General features: G+C 41.1%; 1 protein-coding gene across 4 annotated transcripts in view; it reads right to left on the bottom strand.

The window, feature by feature from the left end:
- Nucleotides 1–3,409: 3,409 nt before the first annotated feature.
- Nucleotides 3,410–19,581, bottom strand: part of Dnajc12 (DnaJ heat shock protein family (Hsp40) member C12) — a 38,621-nt gene continuing 22,449 nt past the window's right edge. For 3 of the 4 annotated variants that reach the window (XM_070021004.1, XM_070021003.1, XM_070021002.1), the window contains 4 exons: nucleotides 15,719–15,858; nucleotides 8,029–8,221; nucleotides 7,434–7,565; nucleotides 4,097–4,186 (listed from right to left, as the gene is read on the bottom strand). In XM_070021004.1, the coding sequence (XP_069877105.1) occupies nucleotides 7,456–7,565; nucleotides 8,029–8,221; nucleotides 15,719–15,858 (443 nt within the window). In that variant the 3' untranslated portion in view covers nucleotides 4,097–4,186; nucleotides 7,434–7,455. Of the gene's footprint in view, nucleotides 4,187–7,433; nucleotides 7,566–8,028; nucleotides 8,222–15,718; nucleotides 15,859–19,581 lie in introns of all 4 variants that reach the window. The other variant, XM_070021005.1, reaches the window with a different exon arrangement.

The raw sequence follows: 19,581 nt of genomic DNA, 5'->3' as shown, positions 1-19,581 counted from the left end.
AAGGGAATTGAAGCCTTTCATTGTGCGGCATTATCATCATTTCACAGTAATTGCATCAGTTTTATAATTTCTTCCATCGCTGACTCCCCCAGAAGCCCCAGCATCTCCTGTCATCTGTGATGTGGAGGTAGCAAGGGATGGTGTTTGCCTTTCCAGGAAATTAAAGACTGCCCTTAATAACTGTGTGCGTCATCGGCACTGGTTGCTGGATCTCAGATGTGGGCAGGGAAAGGATATGAAAATGTATAAGCAAGAAAAAAAAAATCTTATCTCTTCCCTAGCTAGCTCTCCCTTGACAAGAAATATCTGCAAAGTCTTTTTTTTTTTTTTTTTTTGCATTTCTAGTGTTCTCATCAAAGAGCCTATTTTTGATAGGGTGAGAATAGGTCCAGCGAGTACTGAAAGCTCTTTGAACCCATAGGAAATTGTGGACCCCGCCTCCTCTTTCCAGGATCACTCTGCTGAGCTGCTGTTTACTTAAAAGAACAAATATGTTCCAGCGTTGTATTTCAACATTTCAGGATGCCCAGAAGGCAAGCAACTGTAGCACTAATAAAACCCCCAGTTCTCTTTTCTCTGTGGATGGGGTCAGAAGAAACATGTGCTCTAGTTTTATTATTGTTTTATATCTTGGGTATTCCCTCCTAGTAAAGGTTAGGAGAGGTGCTGGGCAAATTGTTCCATAAACACAGTGCTTCAGACTGAGCCACTCGACTCAACTAAGTCTACTAGAGTTCAATAAACTCTAAAGGCAGGAATTTCAGGACCAAAGCAATGTTTTCTAGTTTTGTATTTTTTTTCCCCTCAACCTAATGGCCTTAGGATCTCTGAAACCTGACAAGTTATGTTTGTTGTTTGCTTAAGAATATAACAAGCAGCTGGGTTTGGGCAGCTCATACCTGTAATCCTAGATACTCCAAAGGCTGCGGTGTGGAGGATTGCAGTGGAAGCCAGCTCAGGTGGAAAAATCCAAGAGATTCCATCTCCAAATTAACTAGCAAAACTCTGGGCTCAAGTAGTAGAGTACCAGCTGAGCAAACACAAGGCCCTTAGCTCAGTCCCTGGTCCTAGGATCACAGAATAAAATAATAAAAATAATAATAGGGCCAGGAAGGTGGCTCAGTGGTAGAGTGCTTGCCTTGCTTGCATGAGGCCCTGGATTCGATTCCTGAGCACCACATAAGCAAAAAAGAAAAAACCAGAAGTGGCGCTGTGGCTCAAATGGTAAAGCACTAACCTTGAGCTGAAGAACTGAAGGACAGCGTCCAGGCCTAGAGTTGAGGCCCCATGACTGGACCAAAATAAATAAATAAATAAAAATTTAAAAAATAAAAATAATAATAGCAACCAAATTCCAAATGCACATACATACTTTCTGACTCATAAATTCCAGTGATGAATATGTACCCTACATGTACATTTCACAGACAAGAAGTACTTTGTGCAATAAAGTGTGACTTATGATTGGAAAGATAAATTTCTGAGGCCTGATTGTACACATTTATAATCCCAGCATTCTAGATATTGAAACAAGTTTATGAATTCAAGGCCAGCTTGGGCTATATGAAGAGACCTTATATCAAAAAAATAAAAAGTAAAGATAACCTGAAATAGAGGATAAGTTACATAAATTATGGTTCAGCTACACAATGGGATTATAGGTAGTAGATAAAAAGAATAAAGTAACACAGACATTAGGAAACTCCACAAGATTAATTAGCTGAGTAATACATACAAGAGTAGGTACAATATGCTACAGAGGCACAACAGATAATGTAACTGGAAATTTTTTTTAAATTATGTATTGCACAAGGCTGGAGGCATTACTCAAGCAAGAGTGCTTACCTAGGAAGGCCCCAAGTTCAAAAATCAGTACCACCAAAAAAAAAAAGAAAAGATCCTCATTGTTTTGATGATTTGGCATACTGGAGTAGGCAAAAGGCCTGGCTTAGTTATAACCCCTTTGTATTGAACATATTGTCTTCTCAAAAGCCCTAGAGAGGCGGGGGCAAGAGGATTGCAAATTCAAGGCTAGCCTGGAATACACAACAAAACCCTGACTCAAAAAAAAAAAAAAATAGCTGTTTGGAAACTGAGATCAGGGGATTGCAGTTCAAGAAAAAGCAATTGAAAGCCAGGCATCAGTGGTTCACGCCTATAATCCTAGCTACTCAGGAGGCTGATATCTGAGGATCACGGTTCAAAGCCAGCCCGGGCAGGAAAGTCCGTGAGACTCTTATCTCCAATAAGCCACTAGAAAACCACAAGTGGTACTGTGGCTCAAGTGGTAGAGTGCTGGCCTTGAGCTGAAGAGTGCAGGGACAGCACCCAAGCCCCAAGTTCAAGCCCCAGGACCCACCAAAAAAAAAAAAGCAATAGAAGTTTGTAAGACTCCATCTCCACCAATGGCTTGGTACAGTGGTATGACATAGTGTCCCAGCAACCAGGTAAGCACCGATAGGAAGACTGCAGCCAAGGCTGACCCAGACATAATAGAAGACTGTCTCAAAAGGACAGACTCAAGAGGGCTGGCAGAGTGGCTCAAGAGGTAAAGCACCTGCCTGGTAAGTCCAAGGCCTTGAATTCAAACTCCAGTGCGGGGACCCAGGGGACGGGGTGGGGGGAACTACTCATTGTCAATTTACCATAACTAAAACCATAGTGTGGATGGCTTATAAATGACAGAATTTTATCAAGGCAATTCGGTATCTGATGAGGGTCTGCTTTCTGGCCCATACACAGTGCTTTATGCAGTGTCCTCACATGGTACAAGGGATTCTAGGAGCCTCATCACCCCTCACTGTCTTTCCTTCTTTTATAAAAACTCACTCATAACGGCTCTGCCCTCATCACCTAACCATATTCCAAAGGCCTGATAATAAATTACAACCTTCTAAATTTACAATGTTAAGCAGAAGCAACTTTTCAAATTGTTTTAAAATACAATTGAGCCAGGCACTGATGGCTCACACCTGTAATCCCAGCTGCTCAGGAGGCTGAGATCTGAAGACCTCAGTTCAAAGCCAACCTAGGCAGGAATGTACATAAGACTCTTATCTCCAAGTAACCACCAGAAAATCAGAAGTGTGGCTCAAAGAGATAGAATTCTAGCCTTGAGCAAAAGAGCTCAGGGACAGCACCCAGGCCCTGAGTTCAAGCCTGATGACTAACAAAACTAAAATATAGTTGAAGGGTTAGGGATGACTCAAGTGGTAGAGTGTGTTTGCTTAGCAAGCATGAGGCCTTAAGTTCAAACCCCAGTACCAGCAAAGGAAAAGAAAGAAAGGAAGGAAGAAAGGAAGGAAGAAAGGAAGAAAGAAAGAAAGAAAGAAAGAAAGAAAGAAAGAAAGAGAAAAAAAGAAAGTTGAATATACATATGAACACTGGAAACAGTATTTATTTCATTCCATAGAGTCTAGACAAGTAATTTCGCATTTCATTTGAAGACAAGAGTCAGAAAACAGTTAGTGTAGATCCAGCATTAATAGAGATCATGGTATACCAAGTAACTATTTAAATACAGAAACTCTTACCAATTGGTTTTAATAAATAGAATTACCAGGAAAAGACAGAATATAACCTACTTGGATCTATGAGTCTCAATTTGTTCAAATAACAAAGAAACTAGTCTTCTAACATTTCCTCACTTAAACACATTGTACTCATTACCTAACCCATGTCATTGTAATCCCTGTATACATCACATTTATAATAACAATAAAGTACATTTTTTCAAACACAACATATTGTAAGATGGGGTGTAGCTCAGTTACAGAATATCCACAAGACCCTGCATTCAATCCCTAGCACAAAACAAACAAAAAACTCATCCAGACAATGAGCTCAAAGATGGAGGAAACACCCATACTCAGCGACTCCCAAACATGAAGGGGAGGGGGTGGCAGGAAAGGGGTTGTGGAGAGTCAGGGTCTCACCATGCAGCTCAAACAAGCATCAAACTTAACAATCCTTCAGCTTCAGCCTCCCAAATGCATATGCCACCATGTCCAACTCAAACATGACATTTTTAAAGATATGTACAAACACTGCATTTTTAGCTGCACAGGAGGTAGACTTTGGGAGCCAGGGACATTTCATATTTCATAGTTTCTGAACTTCCTCAGGAGGTCTGAAGGAGCATCTGCAGACCAGCGGAAACGAAAGTGCCAACAGCTCACATCTGAATCTTTAGAAGAGAGAAAAGAAATATTTTAAATGGAGTGTAAGGGGAAAAAAATGTCAAGATTATACTAGTAAAACAGCTCAGGGATAAGATTTCAGGGTAAAATATGTGGTTAAATCTCTGGTGTGAATTATTAGTATGTACAGAAACAGCTTATCAAGTACACTTTGGAATTCTTTTTTTTTTTTTTTTTTTTTTTTTTTGGGTCCAGTCGTGGGGCCTGAACTCTGGGCCTGGGCGCTGTCCCTCAGCTCTTCAGCTCAAGGCTAGCACTCTACCACTTGAGCCACAGCGCCACTTCCGGCTTTTTTCTTTTTGCTTATGTGGTGCTGAGGAATCGAACTCAGGGCCTCAGGCATGCAAGGCAAGCGCTCTACCACTGAGCCAACTTCCCAGCCCCCACTTTGGAATTCTTATAAACAGGAAATATGCTTTGTGTGAGAAGACCTCACTTGCTGAAATGCATCATAATAATTCTAAGGATGGGAATTTAACAATTTACCTAAAAAAGAAATTGGTAGCTATGCTCACATAGCTTTCAAATACTTCTTTTGAAATCTGAGGCTCAAGTTTCAAAGCTATACAGCACGGGCAGGAAACTCTGAGATTCTTATCTGCAATGAACCAGCAAAAAGCCAGAGGTGGAGTGGTGGCTCAAGCAGTAGAGCATCAGCCGAGATTAGGCAACACAGACAAGAATTTGAAGCAAAATAACTTTGAAGGCAATCTCAGGAAGCACTGGTAGGCAAATGGGAGAACGGATCAAACGTGTCAGAGGTGCATCATCAAAATGATCACTTTCAATGACTGGGGGACCCTAGGAAGTAATATACAGTTGGGTTATCCAACTGGAGAAAAAGACCTGAAGATTTCAGCCTACCACTCCCAGCCATTAGTTTATGGCTGCATCTCAAGGATGTTTACTACAGGCATTTCCTTCCTGCTCATTGCTTGCCAAGCAGGCTCCATTGCCAGAGAAAGACCTCTGTGGATTTTCTCAATGTTTGTAGTGCAGGCCTCAGAGCTGGCAATGCCTGGACAGGTAAGGGTACCCAAAGGATGCGGCTGAACACCAACAGCATGTGCTGCATGAGATTCTTTTTTTGTTTGGTCCAGGATGTTACACAAACCTGTCTGATGCTACAATTGTACTTACTAGCATTCTGCTTCTGTTTATTGTGTATTGAAACAAAGTAAAGGGAGACAGCCTTGCATGTCCGTTTCCCAGTGCTGTGTGCACATTTTGCTAGTAGTTGGTAATGTGATAGGGACCATAGAAAAGGTATCAAAAAAACTCCAAAGCAAATACAAAGCACTGTAACATACATGAAGCCACTCAGTGCTTGATAAGGCTGACAGGAGTGATATCTCTGAAACACTGATGCTATTTTTTTTTAAATGTATACAGCAGTAATGTGAAATGAAATAATCGTGCAACTGCACTTTGATATAGCAGACTCCAGCTTTAAGGTAGTACTTAGAGGCATCAGTAATCTCCTAAATAGCATTAAGGGGGAAAAACCATAGTAACTAGCAGAATTTCGTAATAATTCTCCAACCACAGCTTCTTGAGCAAGAATCGAGGAGGTGAATATGAGCAAAGCACATTATATGCATTTATAAAATCATCACAGTGGGGGCTGGGAAGGTGGCTCAGTGGTAGAGCGCTTGCCTTGCATGCCTGAGGCCCTGGGTTTGATTCCTCAGCACCACATAAGCAAAAAGAAAAAAGCCGGAAGTGGTGCTATGGCTCAAGCGGTAGAGCACTAGCCTTGAGCTGAAGAGCTGAGGGACAGCGCCCAGGTCCAGAGTTCAGGCCCCACGACCGGACCAAAAAAAAAAACAAAATCATCACAGTGTAAGCTAGGCACCTGTGGCTCATACCTGTAATCCTAGCTACTCAAGAGGCTGAGACTTGAGGATCACAGTTCGATACCAGCCCAGGCAGAAAAGTCCATGAGAGCCTTATCTCGAATAAACTACTCAGAAAAAGCTGGAAGTGGTGTGCTATGGCTCAAATGGTAGAGTGCTAGGCCTGAGTACAAAGAGGCTCAGGGACAGTGTCCAGGCCCTGAGTTCAAGCCCCAGGACTGGAAAAAGAAATTATCACAGTGAAACCCCTTTGCACAATTAATATACAGTACTTTAAAAAAAAAAAAAACAGTAATCCCCCTAGTACTGGCCCAAAGTGGAAATATATCTGAGCATTCACAATAGAAGCAGAGGAGGATGGGACATGAGAAGAGACACCAATTTATTGTATATTTATAATCCTTTGATTCTTTTTCATGATAAGCTCATATTGCTGGATTTTTTATATTGAAATAACTAATTTCTAAAAAAAAGAAAAAAAGTTCATAGAATCCTGAAGAAAGGCTCAACTTAGTCCTCAGCAGCATCTCTGAATTCTAAAATGTCCAAGCCAAGCTCTCTCCCTTCCTCCCACCCCCAGAGTCCTGATGAACACAGATGAGATCAGACTCAAAAACAGGAAGCTTGGAACTGAACATTCTAGTGCTGAAAGGAGAAATATTCTGAGTGCTTGCCTCCATATGTGTGTGTGCGTGTGTGCGTGCATGTACCGGAGGTGTGGCGTTTGTTCAAAACACTGTTTTGTGAAAGTCAGGTTCTGCTTTGATCACATTTGTTATGTTATCGTCATTGCCAATTACAAAGCTGATGCAATCCAAGAGCTGACTTGCAGAGACCTCTTGACTAACCAGCAGTGATGTCAGAATCAAATTCTAAGAACTCTTCCTCCCAGCAAGTCGAGAATACATAAAACTTCTCCAAAACAGAAAACCTATTATTCACAACAAACTGGTTATCTTTTTTTTTTACAAGCATCCAAGAATATTCTGAAACCTTCTGCTTAAAGGCTCAATTCTAATAGTGTGCTACACCATCATCCTAGGACTCAACAAATCAGAATGTGAACAATTCTAGCATATGTATATTAACACACCTAAACTAGTTAACTCAGTCAGATAGCTAGCTGGGCAAACTACAAAAATGAGAATTGCTAAGATTTACCCATAGCATGCTATCCGCAAATCACTAATTCCCATTTAGTCCTATCGTAACTCTCTGAGCAGGTATTTTTATAAACCATTTTATTGATGAGGAACCACAAGTCTAAGAAATAAACTTTTGTCAAGTAATACAGATAATAAGTAATAGAAGTAGGATGTGAACACGGGACATTGAAATTTTGCAGTGGCCTACTTCAGTAAGCCTATAAGTGACATACACATTATAGATGAAGTATCATCTCAGGATACTGCAGCATCTTGGAATACAGACTCTGAAGCCAGACTGCCTTTTGCCAAGCTGCCTAACCTTGGACAAATTACTTCACTTCTCTGGGCTTCAGTTTTCTCATCTGTAAAATAAGTATATCAATAATGGTACCAGTTTCCCAATCTCCTAGTGAGGATTAAATAAGCTAATCTATGCAAAATTAATATTAAATGAGGCAATCATGTACAATAATATATTTAAATAATGTTCTTGCACATAACAAACATGCAACAAATGTTAGTTAGTGCCATTTCAATAAAGCAAAAGACATTCCGAGAAATACTTCAAGTTCCCTTGGAAGAAGGGTATTTTCCACTTTCTATGTCAGTGCAAAGTACTGGACCTCCTAGTTTTTAAGCAATAGTCTATCATTTGAGCCACATACCTACCCCATAAAGTATCTCTTAAGATGTTAACCTAATCCTAAAGTTTAGCTAACTACTGTGCACATTGGAAAAGGTTAAGAATGAATACAATGTACACTGCCTTCCCCTTCTTTAGTTTCAAATATTCTGTGTCCTGCAGAGCTGTGTGACATGACTTACTTGGAGAATCTGGATTTGGTGGGGAGATTGACTTGGATTCTTTCTGCTTCATTTTCTCTGCAGTTGAACCCAGATCCTTTCTCTTTATTTCTTTTTGCTCATTCCAGTCCTCATTTTTACTCTTGTTGGTATGAGTCTGGTCAGATCCTTCCAGCATCAGGTCTTTCTTACCTCTGACAGCCCAGTGCATTGACTAAATTAATTAAAAGCAGACACATAGATATTAAATACAATATGGTTTTCCACATTTATAATACCTTATCTACTATTATAGTACTGGCTAACAAAATGTTAAACTTGACTATTAACCATATATTTATCAATTAATCAGGACATTAATGAATCCCTATATTCATTCATTAATATTCACTAGTTTGGTAACATGTTAGAAGAAGCCATATTCTGGTCCAGAGCAAAGTAACCAACATTAAGGAGATTCAGAGAATGAGGTAACCCAGCAATTCCATTCAAAAAAAGTATACCTCAAATAATTGAAAAGAGATATTAGAAAAAATTGTATTCAAATGCCATAGGAGCCAGATGCCATTGGCTCACACCTGTAATCTTAGCTACTTGGGAGTACAGATTAGGAAGCTCTTGGTTGAGAATTAGCTTGGGCAAAAAAAAAATAAAGTTTGTGAAATTTTATCCAAACAGAAAAGATGGGGAATCATGGTATGCACCTGACATCCCAGCTACTGCAGGAAGCATAAATAGGAGGATCAGAGTCCAGATTGGTCTTGCCAAAAGCAAGAGCTTTATTTATTTATTTATTTGTCAGTTGTGGGGCTTGAAATCTGGGCCTGGGCACTGTCCCTGAGCTCTTCAGATCAAAATGAGTGCCCTACCACTTAAGCCACAGTGTCACTTCTGGTTTTCTGGTGGTTAATTGGAGATAAGAGTCTCACAAACTTTCCTGCCTAGGCTAGCTTCTAACCATGATCCTCAGATCTCAGTCTCCTGAGTAGCTAGGATTACAAGTGTTAGCCACCCACGTCTAGTAAGACCTTATCTTTAAAACAACCAAAGAAAAGTGAGCTACAAAGACTGGTATGTTGGGGCTCATTTAGATAACCTGCCAGTCACTTATTTTGTAGCTTCTCTGGGGTATTGGTTGTGCTGGACAGCACTTAACAGCAAATAAATTAGTATAATGTGAAATTAATTTCAATAGATTAAGCATCGATAGGGCTGGAGATATAGCTCAGTGTTAAAGTGTTTGCCTAGCAGCTCTGAAGTCCTTGGTTGGCTTCCCAATACCACGGAAAGGAAAGGAAAGGAAAGGAATCAAGAGAAATGTCAAATGATAGGCCACTGACAGAGATTAAGAGAGAATCTGTATAGTCAAGTAATGAGCTTGGAATGAACAAGAAATTAACTAACATGGAAATGGAAAACAAACCCAGGTACAAAGGCCACTAATCCTGAAGTCTGTGAAAATGGTGTGTGGTTTTTTTCTTCCTTCATGATTAACTTGGCTACCAGCTTTCTTTACTAGATTTTTTGGCCACTCTCCCTAGGAAATGAACCTTGATCAACATTGGAAAATACAATTGTTTATCTACCTGTCTTTAAACACTGGGATAGCAACAGTGGCCATCATTCTAGCTATCAAAAGGCTAAGAACTGAGGATCCCAGTTAAAAGCAAACCCAGACAGACAAACCCAGGAGATTTATCTACAATTAACCAGCAAAAAGCCAGAAGTAGAGGTGTGGCTCAAGTGGTCTAATAGCCCCCTTAAGTGAAAAAGCTAAGGGACTGAGCCCAGGTACAGTCCCAGTGTCAGCACAATAATAAAAAGGGGCAAATGGAAAAAGAAATAATTGACTTGAAGGAGCCATGGCTCAACCAAATAACTACAAATTTGATCCATTTTTTTTTCTCAGTTGTGGGGCTTGAACTCAGGGTCTGGACACTGTCCTTGAGCCTCTACTCAAGGCTAGCATTCCACTCCTTGAGCCACAATGCCACTTCCGGTTTTTGGAAATATGAGTCTCACAGAGACTTTTCTGCCTGGGCTGGCTTTGAACTGTGATCCTCAGATCTCAACTTCCCAAGTAGCTAGGATTATAGGCGGTAGCCACCGGCACCCAGTTTGATCAGTTAATTTTATCCTGGATCATTATGAGTGGATTATTTTATTTGCCTCGATGATTTCTTGACCTGCTTTTGGGTAACATCCAATTAAGACAAATTGTCTCTGAACATGCTCAGAAGGTGTTGAGTTTCCTCTGTGGCTGGACAAAGAGTACCCAGCAGGCACAGTAGGAAGCTTCCTGCAGTCTATGGTCAACTAGACTCACCCCAAGGACCTCACCCAGCCAGGAGCCCAGACAATCAACAGACAAACAGTTCTATGTGTAATGATAGGAAAACACTTTGACAAACAACCAATTCACCAAAACCCAAAGAAGGTTTCTAACCGCTTTTTATAAATGCACAGCGCTTGATGTGGTATGGGATGGTTCTAGCAGCTCATAAGGACATTTCCTTTACTTTGTGGCTTCAATGCAGTCATTTCCCAGCAGTCCTCCTGAAGCCATTCTGTACATATTTTGGAGTTAGCTGGGGAGCCATGCATACCTTGTATGACAAAGATGGATCTCCCTAAATTCTTTGTGCTAAAAAGTTTTCTGCCCAGCTGGGTGTCAGTGGCTCGTGTCTGTAAGCTTAGCTACTCAGGAGGCTGAGATCTGAGCATCACAGTTAAAAACCAGCTTGGGCAGGAAAGTCCATGAGACTCTTATCTCCAATTAACCACTCAGAAAATCAGAAGTGGCGCTGTGGCATACGTGGTAGAGCACCAGCCTTGGGCCCCAGACCCAGAGTTCAAGCCCAAAAACTGACAACAACAACAAAAAAAGTTTTCTGCTCTCACGTTATCCCAGGGTTTCAAAGGCCTGGACCACTGAAACTCTCAATTCAAACTTCCTCTCTGGTTTGTTGTTGTTTTTTGTTTTGATACTGTGGTTTGACATCAGGGTTTTGCACTTGCTAGGCAGGTACTCTGCCACCTGAGCCACTCCTCCAAGCTCCTTCCCTTTTTAAAATTATTTTGCCAGTCCTGGGGCTTGAACTCAGGGCCTGGGCGCTGTCCCTGAGCTTCTTTTGCTCAAGGCTAGCACTCTACCACTTGAGCCACATCGCCACTTCTGGCTTTTTCTGTTTATGTGGTACTGGGGAATTGAACCCAGGGCTTCATGCATGCTAGGCAAGCACTCTACCACTAAGTCACATTCCCAGCCCACCCCCAAGCCCTTTTAATATTCATTATATTTTTAATAAGCTCTCAATTTTTTTTCTGCAATGTCCTTCCTGAACTGTGATCTACCTATTTGTACTTCCTGCATAGTGGAGACAACTGGCACTGTGCCCAGCTTTGGGATGAGAAGGAAATCCTGTGAATGTTTTGCCTGGGCTGGCCTCAAACTGCAGTGTTTTCCATTTTAGCCTCCTGAGTAGCTAAGATTACAGGTGGGAGCCATCACTCCCAGAATGCATTTATCTCTCTTTTAAAACAACACCACATACCTAAATTTGAATTTCCAACATATTGACCTGGGTGAATTCCTACTATATTTTTACAAATGACTCTTCCAGGAGAAACTGCTAGAAAAAGAAACAAGTAGCTAATGAAGTGACAAAGAGTTAGTAGGAAAGGGAAAAAAATGATCAGTTACAGTTTCCTCACTCATGGGTGAAATGTGTCACCCCTGAAGCTGTGGCTCATTTGAAGAATTCTCCCAAAAGACAATCCTGAGAAATGATCCTGTATAATGTTGCAGAAGTGCCTTGGCATTTTGTCTTGCTTTGTAGGAAAACAAAGAATATTGCTCCGACCAATGCTTCTCCTTCCAGAGGTATTAAACTGCTTAGATAAAAAGAAAGACACAAGAGCGATGGTGTGGAAGAAAGAGATTTTATGAGATTTAACACCCTGTAAATGTGCCAGGCAAGCAAATATGCAGGTATGTTTTAGACAAATATCCACTTGAAATCCAAACCCTAAAGTTATAACCATTTTGTTGTCAAAATGGCTTACTAATACAACTAACCCCAGGACCCTAATGGTGATGGTTTTCTACAAAAAGAAAGGCAATGATCTATTGGATGATGAACAATACTAGGTATGTTCATTGTTCTTGATTTCTCCAGAGTACAAACATAAAAGGATAAGCCAATGAAATAACTCAAAGAGAAAGCACTTGGGAGGCTGAGATGGGAGAAGAATTTGAGTCTTGAAGTTCAAAACCAAGCTGTGCAACATAGCAACATTCTAACTTTGTTTTTTTAATTTTTAAGTTGAGAGAAGGCACTTTTAGGATAAGAACAGAAAGAAAACAAAAGAAAGTTACAGAGACCAGAATGATGCAAGAATCATGTGTACCATAGAATGGGGGATTCAGAACCCACTAAGAAGCCAGGTACCAGTAGCTCACACCCGTATTTCTAGCTACTTATGAGATTGAGGATTACAGTTCAGAGCCAACCCAGACAGAAGAGTCAGTGTAAGACTTTTATCTCTGACCTCCAAAAAGCCAGAAGTGGAGCTGTGGCTCAATCAATAAAGTGCCAACTTTTGAGCAAACAGCTAAAGGACAGTGCCCAGGCCTTGAGTTCAAGCCCCAGTACCAACACACACACACACACACACACACACACACACACACACACATCCACTGAGATTGATTGAAAAGCAAAAGAAAGATAGAAACAAGCAGCTTTTGCCCAAAGAAAATGGTGTGAGGAAAAACTGCTGATATTAAAGCAGAGAGACATGCACCATATCTGTATTACTAATAGAAATAAATCTAAAACCACATGCTTACACAGCACATACTACTTAAACTCTGCTGACAAGACAAATGATATAGCCAGTAAGATGTTAAGTGTAATTATTGCAAGGCCTCAAACAATTTTATAGTGAAGCTAAACTCAAAGCTAAAATGATGTGTTTGGAGACAGGAAATTAGTATTAAATGGAAAGATGTTGGTGATATAAATTAAAGTAGAGATATGGAGAAGACTTCTTGGAAATTCCACAACTAACTTGATATAGGCTGTTAGAAATTAAGTGACAGAGTTGAATAGATCATCAAAAAAAAAAGCTATAACTCAGAATGCATTAGAATAGCAAGGATTAGTGATTCAGTTGCAGTTAGTGTGTCATATTTAGGAGGCTGGAAATGTGGTTAGGCAGAGTTGGTAGAACAATGTTTATTTTGCTAACGTCAACAAGGAATTTGTATATACACAGTGAAAAAATAAAGAGTCTTACTTCTGAATATATGAAATCAAGTCAATCTTTTTTTTTTTTTTTTTGTCGGTCGTGGGGCTTGAACTCTGGGCCTGGGCGTTGTCCCTCAGCTCTTCAGCTCTAGGCGAGCACTCTACCACTTGAGCTACAGCGCCACTTCCGGTTTTCTGGTGGTTTATTGGAGATAGGAGTCTCACGCTCTTTCTTGCCCGGACTGGCTTTGAACCGCGATCCTCAGATCTCAGCCTCCTGAGTAGCTAGGATTACAGGCGTGAGCCACCAGCGCCCAGCAAGTCAATCATTTTTGAAGGTTCTCTGTAGTTACTTTGTACCTAATATACAATAATTATATAGTTCCTCATAAATAACTAATCCTCCTTAAACAAATCCATACAAATGAGATTAAGAAAACAGTTTACATTTTAGGTAGAGTGGCATTAACCTTCTATTTTCAGAGTTTCCATTGGTTTTCCCCAATATTCCTAAGATGTTCCTTCAGGGTTGAGGATATGGCTCAGGTGGTAGAACATCTTTCCAGAAAGCATGAGGCCCAGAGGTCAAATCTCATTAATACCTCAGCTCTATAGGCCTTTTATGAACAATTTCCCTCCTAAAAACTATGAAGAGGGAAATGTAAATGTAATTTGAAGAGCTGAAATTTAAGAGCAATCCATCATATTATAAATCAGTTCTTACAATGTTCCTGAAATTTTGCCTGTAAAGCAATTTTCTGGATTCAAAGTCATTTTTTAAAAAAGTGTTGCAGCTGGAAAGGGAGAGCGCTTGCCTTGCATGCATGAGGCCCTGGGTTCGATTCCTCAGCACCACATAAGCAAAAAAAAGAAAAAAGCCGGAAGTGGCGCTGTGACTCAAGTGGTAGAGAGCTAGCCTTGAGCTGAAGAGCTGAGGGACAGTGCCCAGGTCCAGAGTTCAAGCCCCACGACCGACAAAAATAAATAAATAAAGTATCTGTTTTCTTAGGCATGATTTAGTATAAGGATTCATTACACTGTTGTTGGTCATGGGGCCTGAACTCTGGGCCTGGGCACTGTCCCTCAGCTCTTCAGCTCACGGCTAGCGCTCTACCACTTGAGCTACAGTGCCACTTCCGGTTTTCTGGTGGTTTATTGGAGATAGGAGTATCACAGTCTCTCCTGCCCGGGCTGGCTTTGAACCGAGATCCTCAGATCTCAGCCTCCTGAGTAGCTAGGATTACAGGCGTGAGCCATCAGTGCCCGGCTAGAAAACAGAAACTTTAATGATTGTATCTATCTATAATTTATAAAGAGCAATGTAAGTAAAATAAATACATCATAGTTATTATAGAGATTTATTTATTTTTGGTAGTGTTGGCCTTCCATGTACATGATAGGCATGTATTCTGTCATTGAGCTACATTTCCAGACATTATAGTGATGGTTTGAATATGTTGGGGTTTATTTAATGGCATAAAGAAAGGTAACATGGTTTAACAAGTCCAGTAATCCTTTTTTGTGTGTTTGCAAGTAATGTGGCTTGACCTCAGGGCCTGGGTTCTATCCCTTAGCATTTTCATTCAAAGCTGGCACTTTACCACTTGAGCACACAATTTCCAGCATTTTCTTGGTTAATTGGTTATTAGAGTCTCCTGAATTTGTCTGCTTGGACCTACTTTGAACTGAGATCCTCAGATCTCGACTTCCTGAGTAGCTAGGATTACAGGCATGTGCCACCACAGCCCTGTCCAACAACCTTTTAGTAAAATATAGAATAGGAATAATTTGTAGTTTTCTTTCATTAATGAGACTCTCTTTTAATAGATTTTTTTTTTTTTTTTTTTTTTTTTTTTTGGTGCTGGTGAGGGGGCTTGAATTCAGGGCCTGAATGCTGTCTCAGGACTTCTTTTACTTAAGGCTAGTGTTCTACCACTCAGCTCCACGTCTGGATTTTTTATTTTTTATTTTTGGTGGTTTAATGGAGATAACAGTTTCACAGACTTTCCTGCGCAAGCTGGCTTCAAACCTCGATCCTTAGATCCAGGCTCCTAAGTAGCTAGGATTACAGGTGTGAGCCACCAGTACCTGGCTACTTTTAATAGATTTATAAGCTTTGAAAGAAGAATAAACTGATATGAACAGAAAAGATGAAGGAAAATGAACCTGCAGTGGTTCAAAATTCAGTTATATAAGCCACCAGAGAATCATATTTATTAGAAATCATAAAATGAAGTATAACACACAGGGAAGGGGAAACACGCTAGAAGTTGTAGCCATAGACTTTGCTAGCACAGGCTGATGGCCTCTGCTCCAAATTTTCACAGGCTTTTGTGAAAATTGAATTATACCCAGACTCTCCCAGTGAATGTGTTTATTTTCCCCATCCTGCTGTCTATTAAGTCTTCATCCCAGTTATGAATCTAACGAATTCTCCCCATCTCCAGAGAACAACCCACCGTTTTCACTGAGTCAGCCAAAGCTTCCCACTGCTGGAAGGGCATCGCTATCTGGCTCCTTCGCCAGTGGTCATAGCGGGTGCGACTCTCCTCATCGGTCAGAATCTCCTTGGCCTTCTGCAGCTTCTGAAATGTCTCCACTGGAAAACAAATGAAGAGATGAGCACTTCTCTTTTAGGAGGATTGTTTTAAACGCAAAAACCATCCATCAGATCTCATTAGAACCAGGGCTTTGCCATTTGCTGTGTGACCTTTAGGCTGGTTTACCTTGTCAAGCTTTAGTCCTCTCATTTGTAACCTGTATGATACAGACAAGTGAGATCCTGCACATGAGGAGCCTGGTACCAGCATAGCAGCTCCCTTTACTGGGTTTCAGTGATGTGCCTTCTAGGGCCTTCTATGTCCTGCTAAGGATTCTCATCTTTTTACTGTCATTAGAGCAATGGGAAACTATTAGAAAGCTTTGGATACAATAGTGTTGGTGCTCAGTAAGTGGTAGTTTGTCACTAGTATATCTGACCACACAGCATGCAATAGAAACCTTTTTTCTTTTTTTGCCAGTCCTGGGGCTTGAACTCTGGGCCTGGGCCTGAGCTTCTTTTTGCTCAAAGGCTTCTGGCTTTTTCTGTGTATGTGGTACTGAGGAATCGAACTCAGGGCTTCATGCATGCAAGGAAGCACACTACCACTAAGCCACCTTCCCCGCCCAATAGAAACCTTTCATGGCTCTGCTGAATGCACTTCTAAAGTCCCTTCAGCCCCAGTGTAGTTAAAACTTTCTGTAGTGCAGAAAGCAAGAACAATATATAAAATTCAAGTATATTTCCAAACATGATCAGCGAACAATCTGAAAATGAGATTAAGGAAACAATTCCTTTTTATTTATTTTTCTTTTTGGTCAGTTGTGGGGCCTGAATTCTGGGCCTGGGAGCAGTCCCTCAGCTCTTCAGCTCAAGGCTAGAGCTCTACTACTTGAGCCACAGTGCCACTTTCAGCTTTTTCTGCTTCTGTGGTGCTGAGGAATCGAACTCAGGGCCTCATGCATGCAAGGCAAACACACTACCACTAAGCCACCTTCCCAGCCCCAACAATTCCATTTTATAACAGCATCAAAAAGAATACAATACTTAGGAACTTATTTTTAACAAAAAGAGCACGGGATATATATTGAAAACTATATGAAGTTGCTGAAAGAAATTAAAGAGTACCTAACTAAATGGAAAGATACCCTAGAATCCAGGATTAGAAGACTTAATATTGATAAAGTGGTAATAGTTCCCAAACTGATCTACAGATTCAATATAATTTCTATCAAGATCCCAGTTGCCTCTTTGTGTAAAAACGAAAGAGCTGGTCCTAAAAGACAGACACATAAAACCATTTCAGCACAAAGCGATAAAGAAGTAAGACTGGTACTTCTTGGGCTCATTAATTCTTTTTTTTTTGGGGGGGGGACCCGGTCATGGGGCCTGACCTCTGGGCCTGGGCGCTGTTCCTCAGCTCTTCAGCTCAAAGCTAGCGCTCTACCACTTGAGCCACAGCGCCACTTCCGGCTTTTTTCCTTTTGCTTATGTGATGCTGAGGAATCGAACCCAGGGCCTTATGCATGCAAGGCAAGCACTCTACCACTGAGCCACCTTCCCAGCCCCCATTAATTCTCTATATGGCTTCAGACACTCGTGCCTCTTTCTCTCAAATCTTACTTCCAAATCATTATCAAACCCTGTTCATTCTGTCTTCAAAATACACCTAATGTCTAATTTTGTCGCCACTTCTGCTGCTACTAACCTGGCAAAACACGGCTGTCACTGGGTAAGGTGGAATTCACCTGTAATCCCAGTACTTAGGAGGCTAAGGCCACAGGATGTCAACTTCAAAGGCCAGCCTGGGCTAAAGAGTGAGACTCTGAGTCAAAACAAAGAAGCAAAGTGGTTGATCCTGAGCTGATATGGCATAATCACGCCACTTCATTTCTAGTACCCTGCCTGCAGCAGCAGCACCTCCAGGACCCTTCCCTAAAGCAAGTCCACCCAGGTTCCTTTCAAGCCATTAACTACTTTATTATCAATCCTGGATGTAGTAGCAATGAATGAGTTAAAGAGAAGATGCAGTTACTGAAAGCTTCAAGAAGAAAGACAAATAAAGATCATCTCTAATGAGCAATTCTTCCTAACGCTCATGAAAAGGGAAATGTCCCATTATATGAATGAGATATCACTTTCTTCCAACAGGAATAAAGAGCTTATGAAATTATCCCCAAGAATGCATGTGCCAATCACGCTTAGTGCAGATTTGCATTTTTAATCTGAGTCACCTTTGCTCTGCATGTTACTGTCGGCCTCGCTTGCTGGAATTTCCAGGAGAGAAGCCCACTTGGAATTATTCTGGTGTCAATCACTCCACAGCAACAGATATGCAGAAAGCAAAAAAAGATCTCTCTTCTGTCATCTGTCTTTTCCTTGTGCCATATCTTCACCACATTTAATAAAATGAGCTTAGGTGATATTTGCTCTAGAATGTATTGCTAATTCAATGAATCACACAGCATAAACATTTGCCAGTTCTGGGAAGTGAGACCTCATTTTGTAAGCAAATGATGAGCCAACGATGTTGGAATCCTTGAGACGCTTTCTGATTTAATTCCTAGGCCTACTTTGAACAATGTAAAGATTCTTTTAACTCCATATTTCACCATCGGATTTGTGTTTATATGCTGTTGACAATTACTTGAGAACTAATAACAATAGGCTGCCAGAATATATTTTGAAAAATTCTAGAAGAAAATAAACCAACGGTTAGTAGTGGTTCTCTGGTAGGAAGTTATAGGAACAGACTTTTCAGCATTAGTTATTACTGTTATTTGTAATTTTTTATTCTGAGGGAATTTGTGAGTCAAATTTTCATTCTTATCATGAAAAACCAGAGATGATTAACTTAAAGGAGAGAAAGGTATAGTTTGAAAGTTTCAGCCCATAATCAATTGGTCCCATGACTGAGTTTGGGACAAGGTGGGAGTATTCAGTAGTGCAAAGCCACTCGTGTATGACCAGGATGCAAAAATGAGGAAGAAGAAGAAGGAGAAGAAGAAGGAGAAGAAGAAGGAGAAGAAGGAGGAGGAGGAGGAGGAGGAGGAGGAGGAGGAGAAGGAGGAGGAGGAGGAGGAGGAGGAGGAGGAGGAGGAGGAGGAGGAGGAGGAGGAGGAGGAGGAGGAGGAGGAGGAAGGAGGAGGAGGAGGAAGGAGGAGGAGGAGGAAGGAGAAGAAGCAGGAGAGAAGGAAGAGGAGAAGGAGGAGGAGAAGAGGAGAAAGAGAAAGAGTAGGGGAGAGAGAAAGAGGAGAAGAAACAGCAGCCAAGCTTCCTGTATGCACCACCTGTTAAATGTTTCATTACCTCCCAACAGTGCCACCCTGTAGATCATATCAAAAAGTAGAATTTGTAGAGGACACTCAACACTGAAAAAATGTAACAGGGGAAAAGGCAGTAAGAAGGGCTGTTTTGATTGTCATTTGTTTTGTTTTGCTTTGTTGGTCCTGGGATTTGAACTTAGGGCCTGGGTGCTGTCCCTGAGTTTTTTTGCTCAAGGATAGTGCTCTGCCACTTGATCCATAGATCTGCTTCCAAGGGACTTTCCTGCCCAGGCCAGCTTCTCAGTCTCCTGAGTGGCTAGGATTACAAGTGTGAGTCACCATGGAAGTGGCGCTGTAGCTCAAGTGGTAGAGCGCTCGCCTTGAGCTGAAGAGCTGAGGGACAGCGCCCAGGCCCAGAGTTTAAGCCCCACGACCGACAAAAAAAAAAAAAAAAAAAAAAAACAAGTGTGAGTCACCAGGACCCAGCAGGAAAGAGGTTTTAAAGAAAGAAAACATT

The sequence above is a fragment of the Dipodomys merriami genome, unplaced genomic scaffold, assembly GCF_024711535.1.
Source record: "Dipodomys merriami isolate MVZ:Mamm:240054 unplaced genomic scaffold, mDipMer1.0.p SCAF_14, whole genome shotgun sequence".
In the NCBI taxonomy this organism is placed as follows: domain Eukaryota; kingdom Metazoa; phylum Chordata; class Mammalia; order Rodentia; family Heteromyidae; genus Dipodomys; species Dipodomys merriami.
The sequence above is the reverse complement of the archived record's forward strand: the minus strand, read 5'-3'. Positions and strand labels throughout refer to the sequence as shown.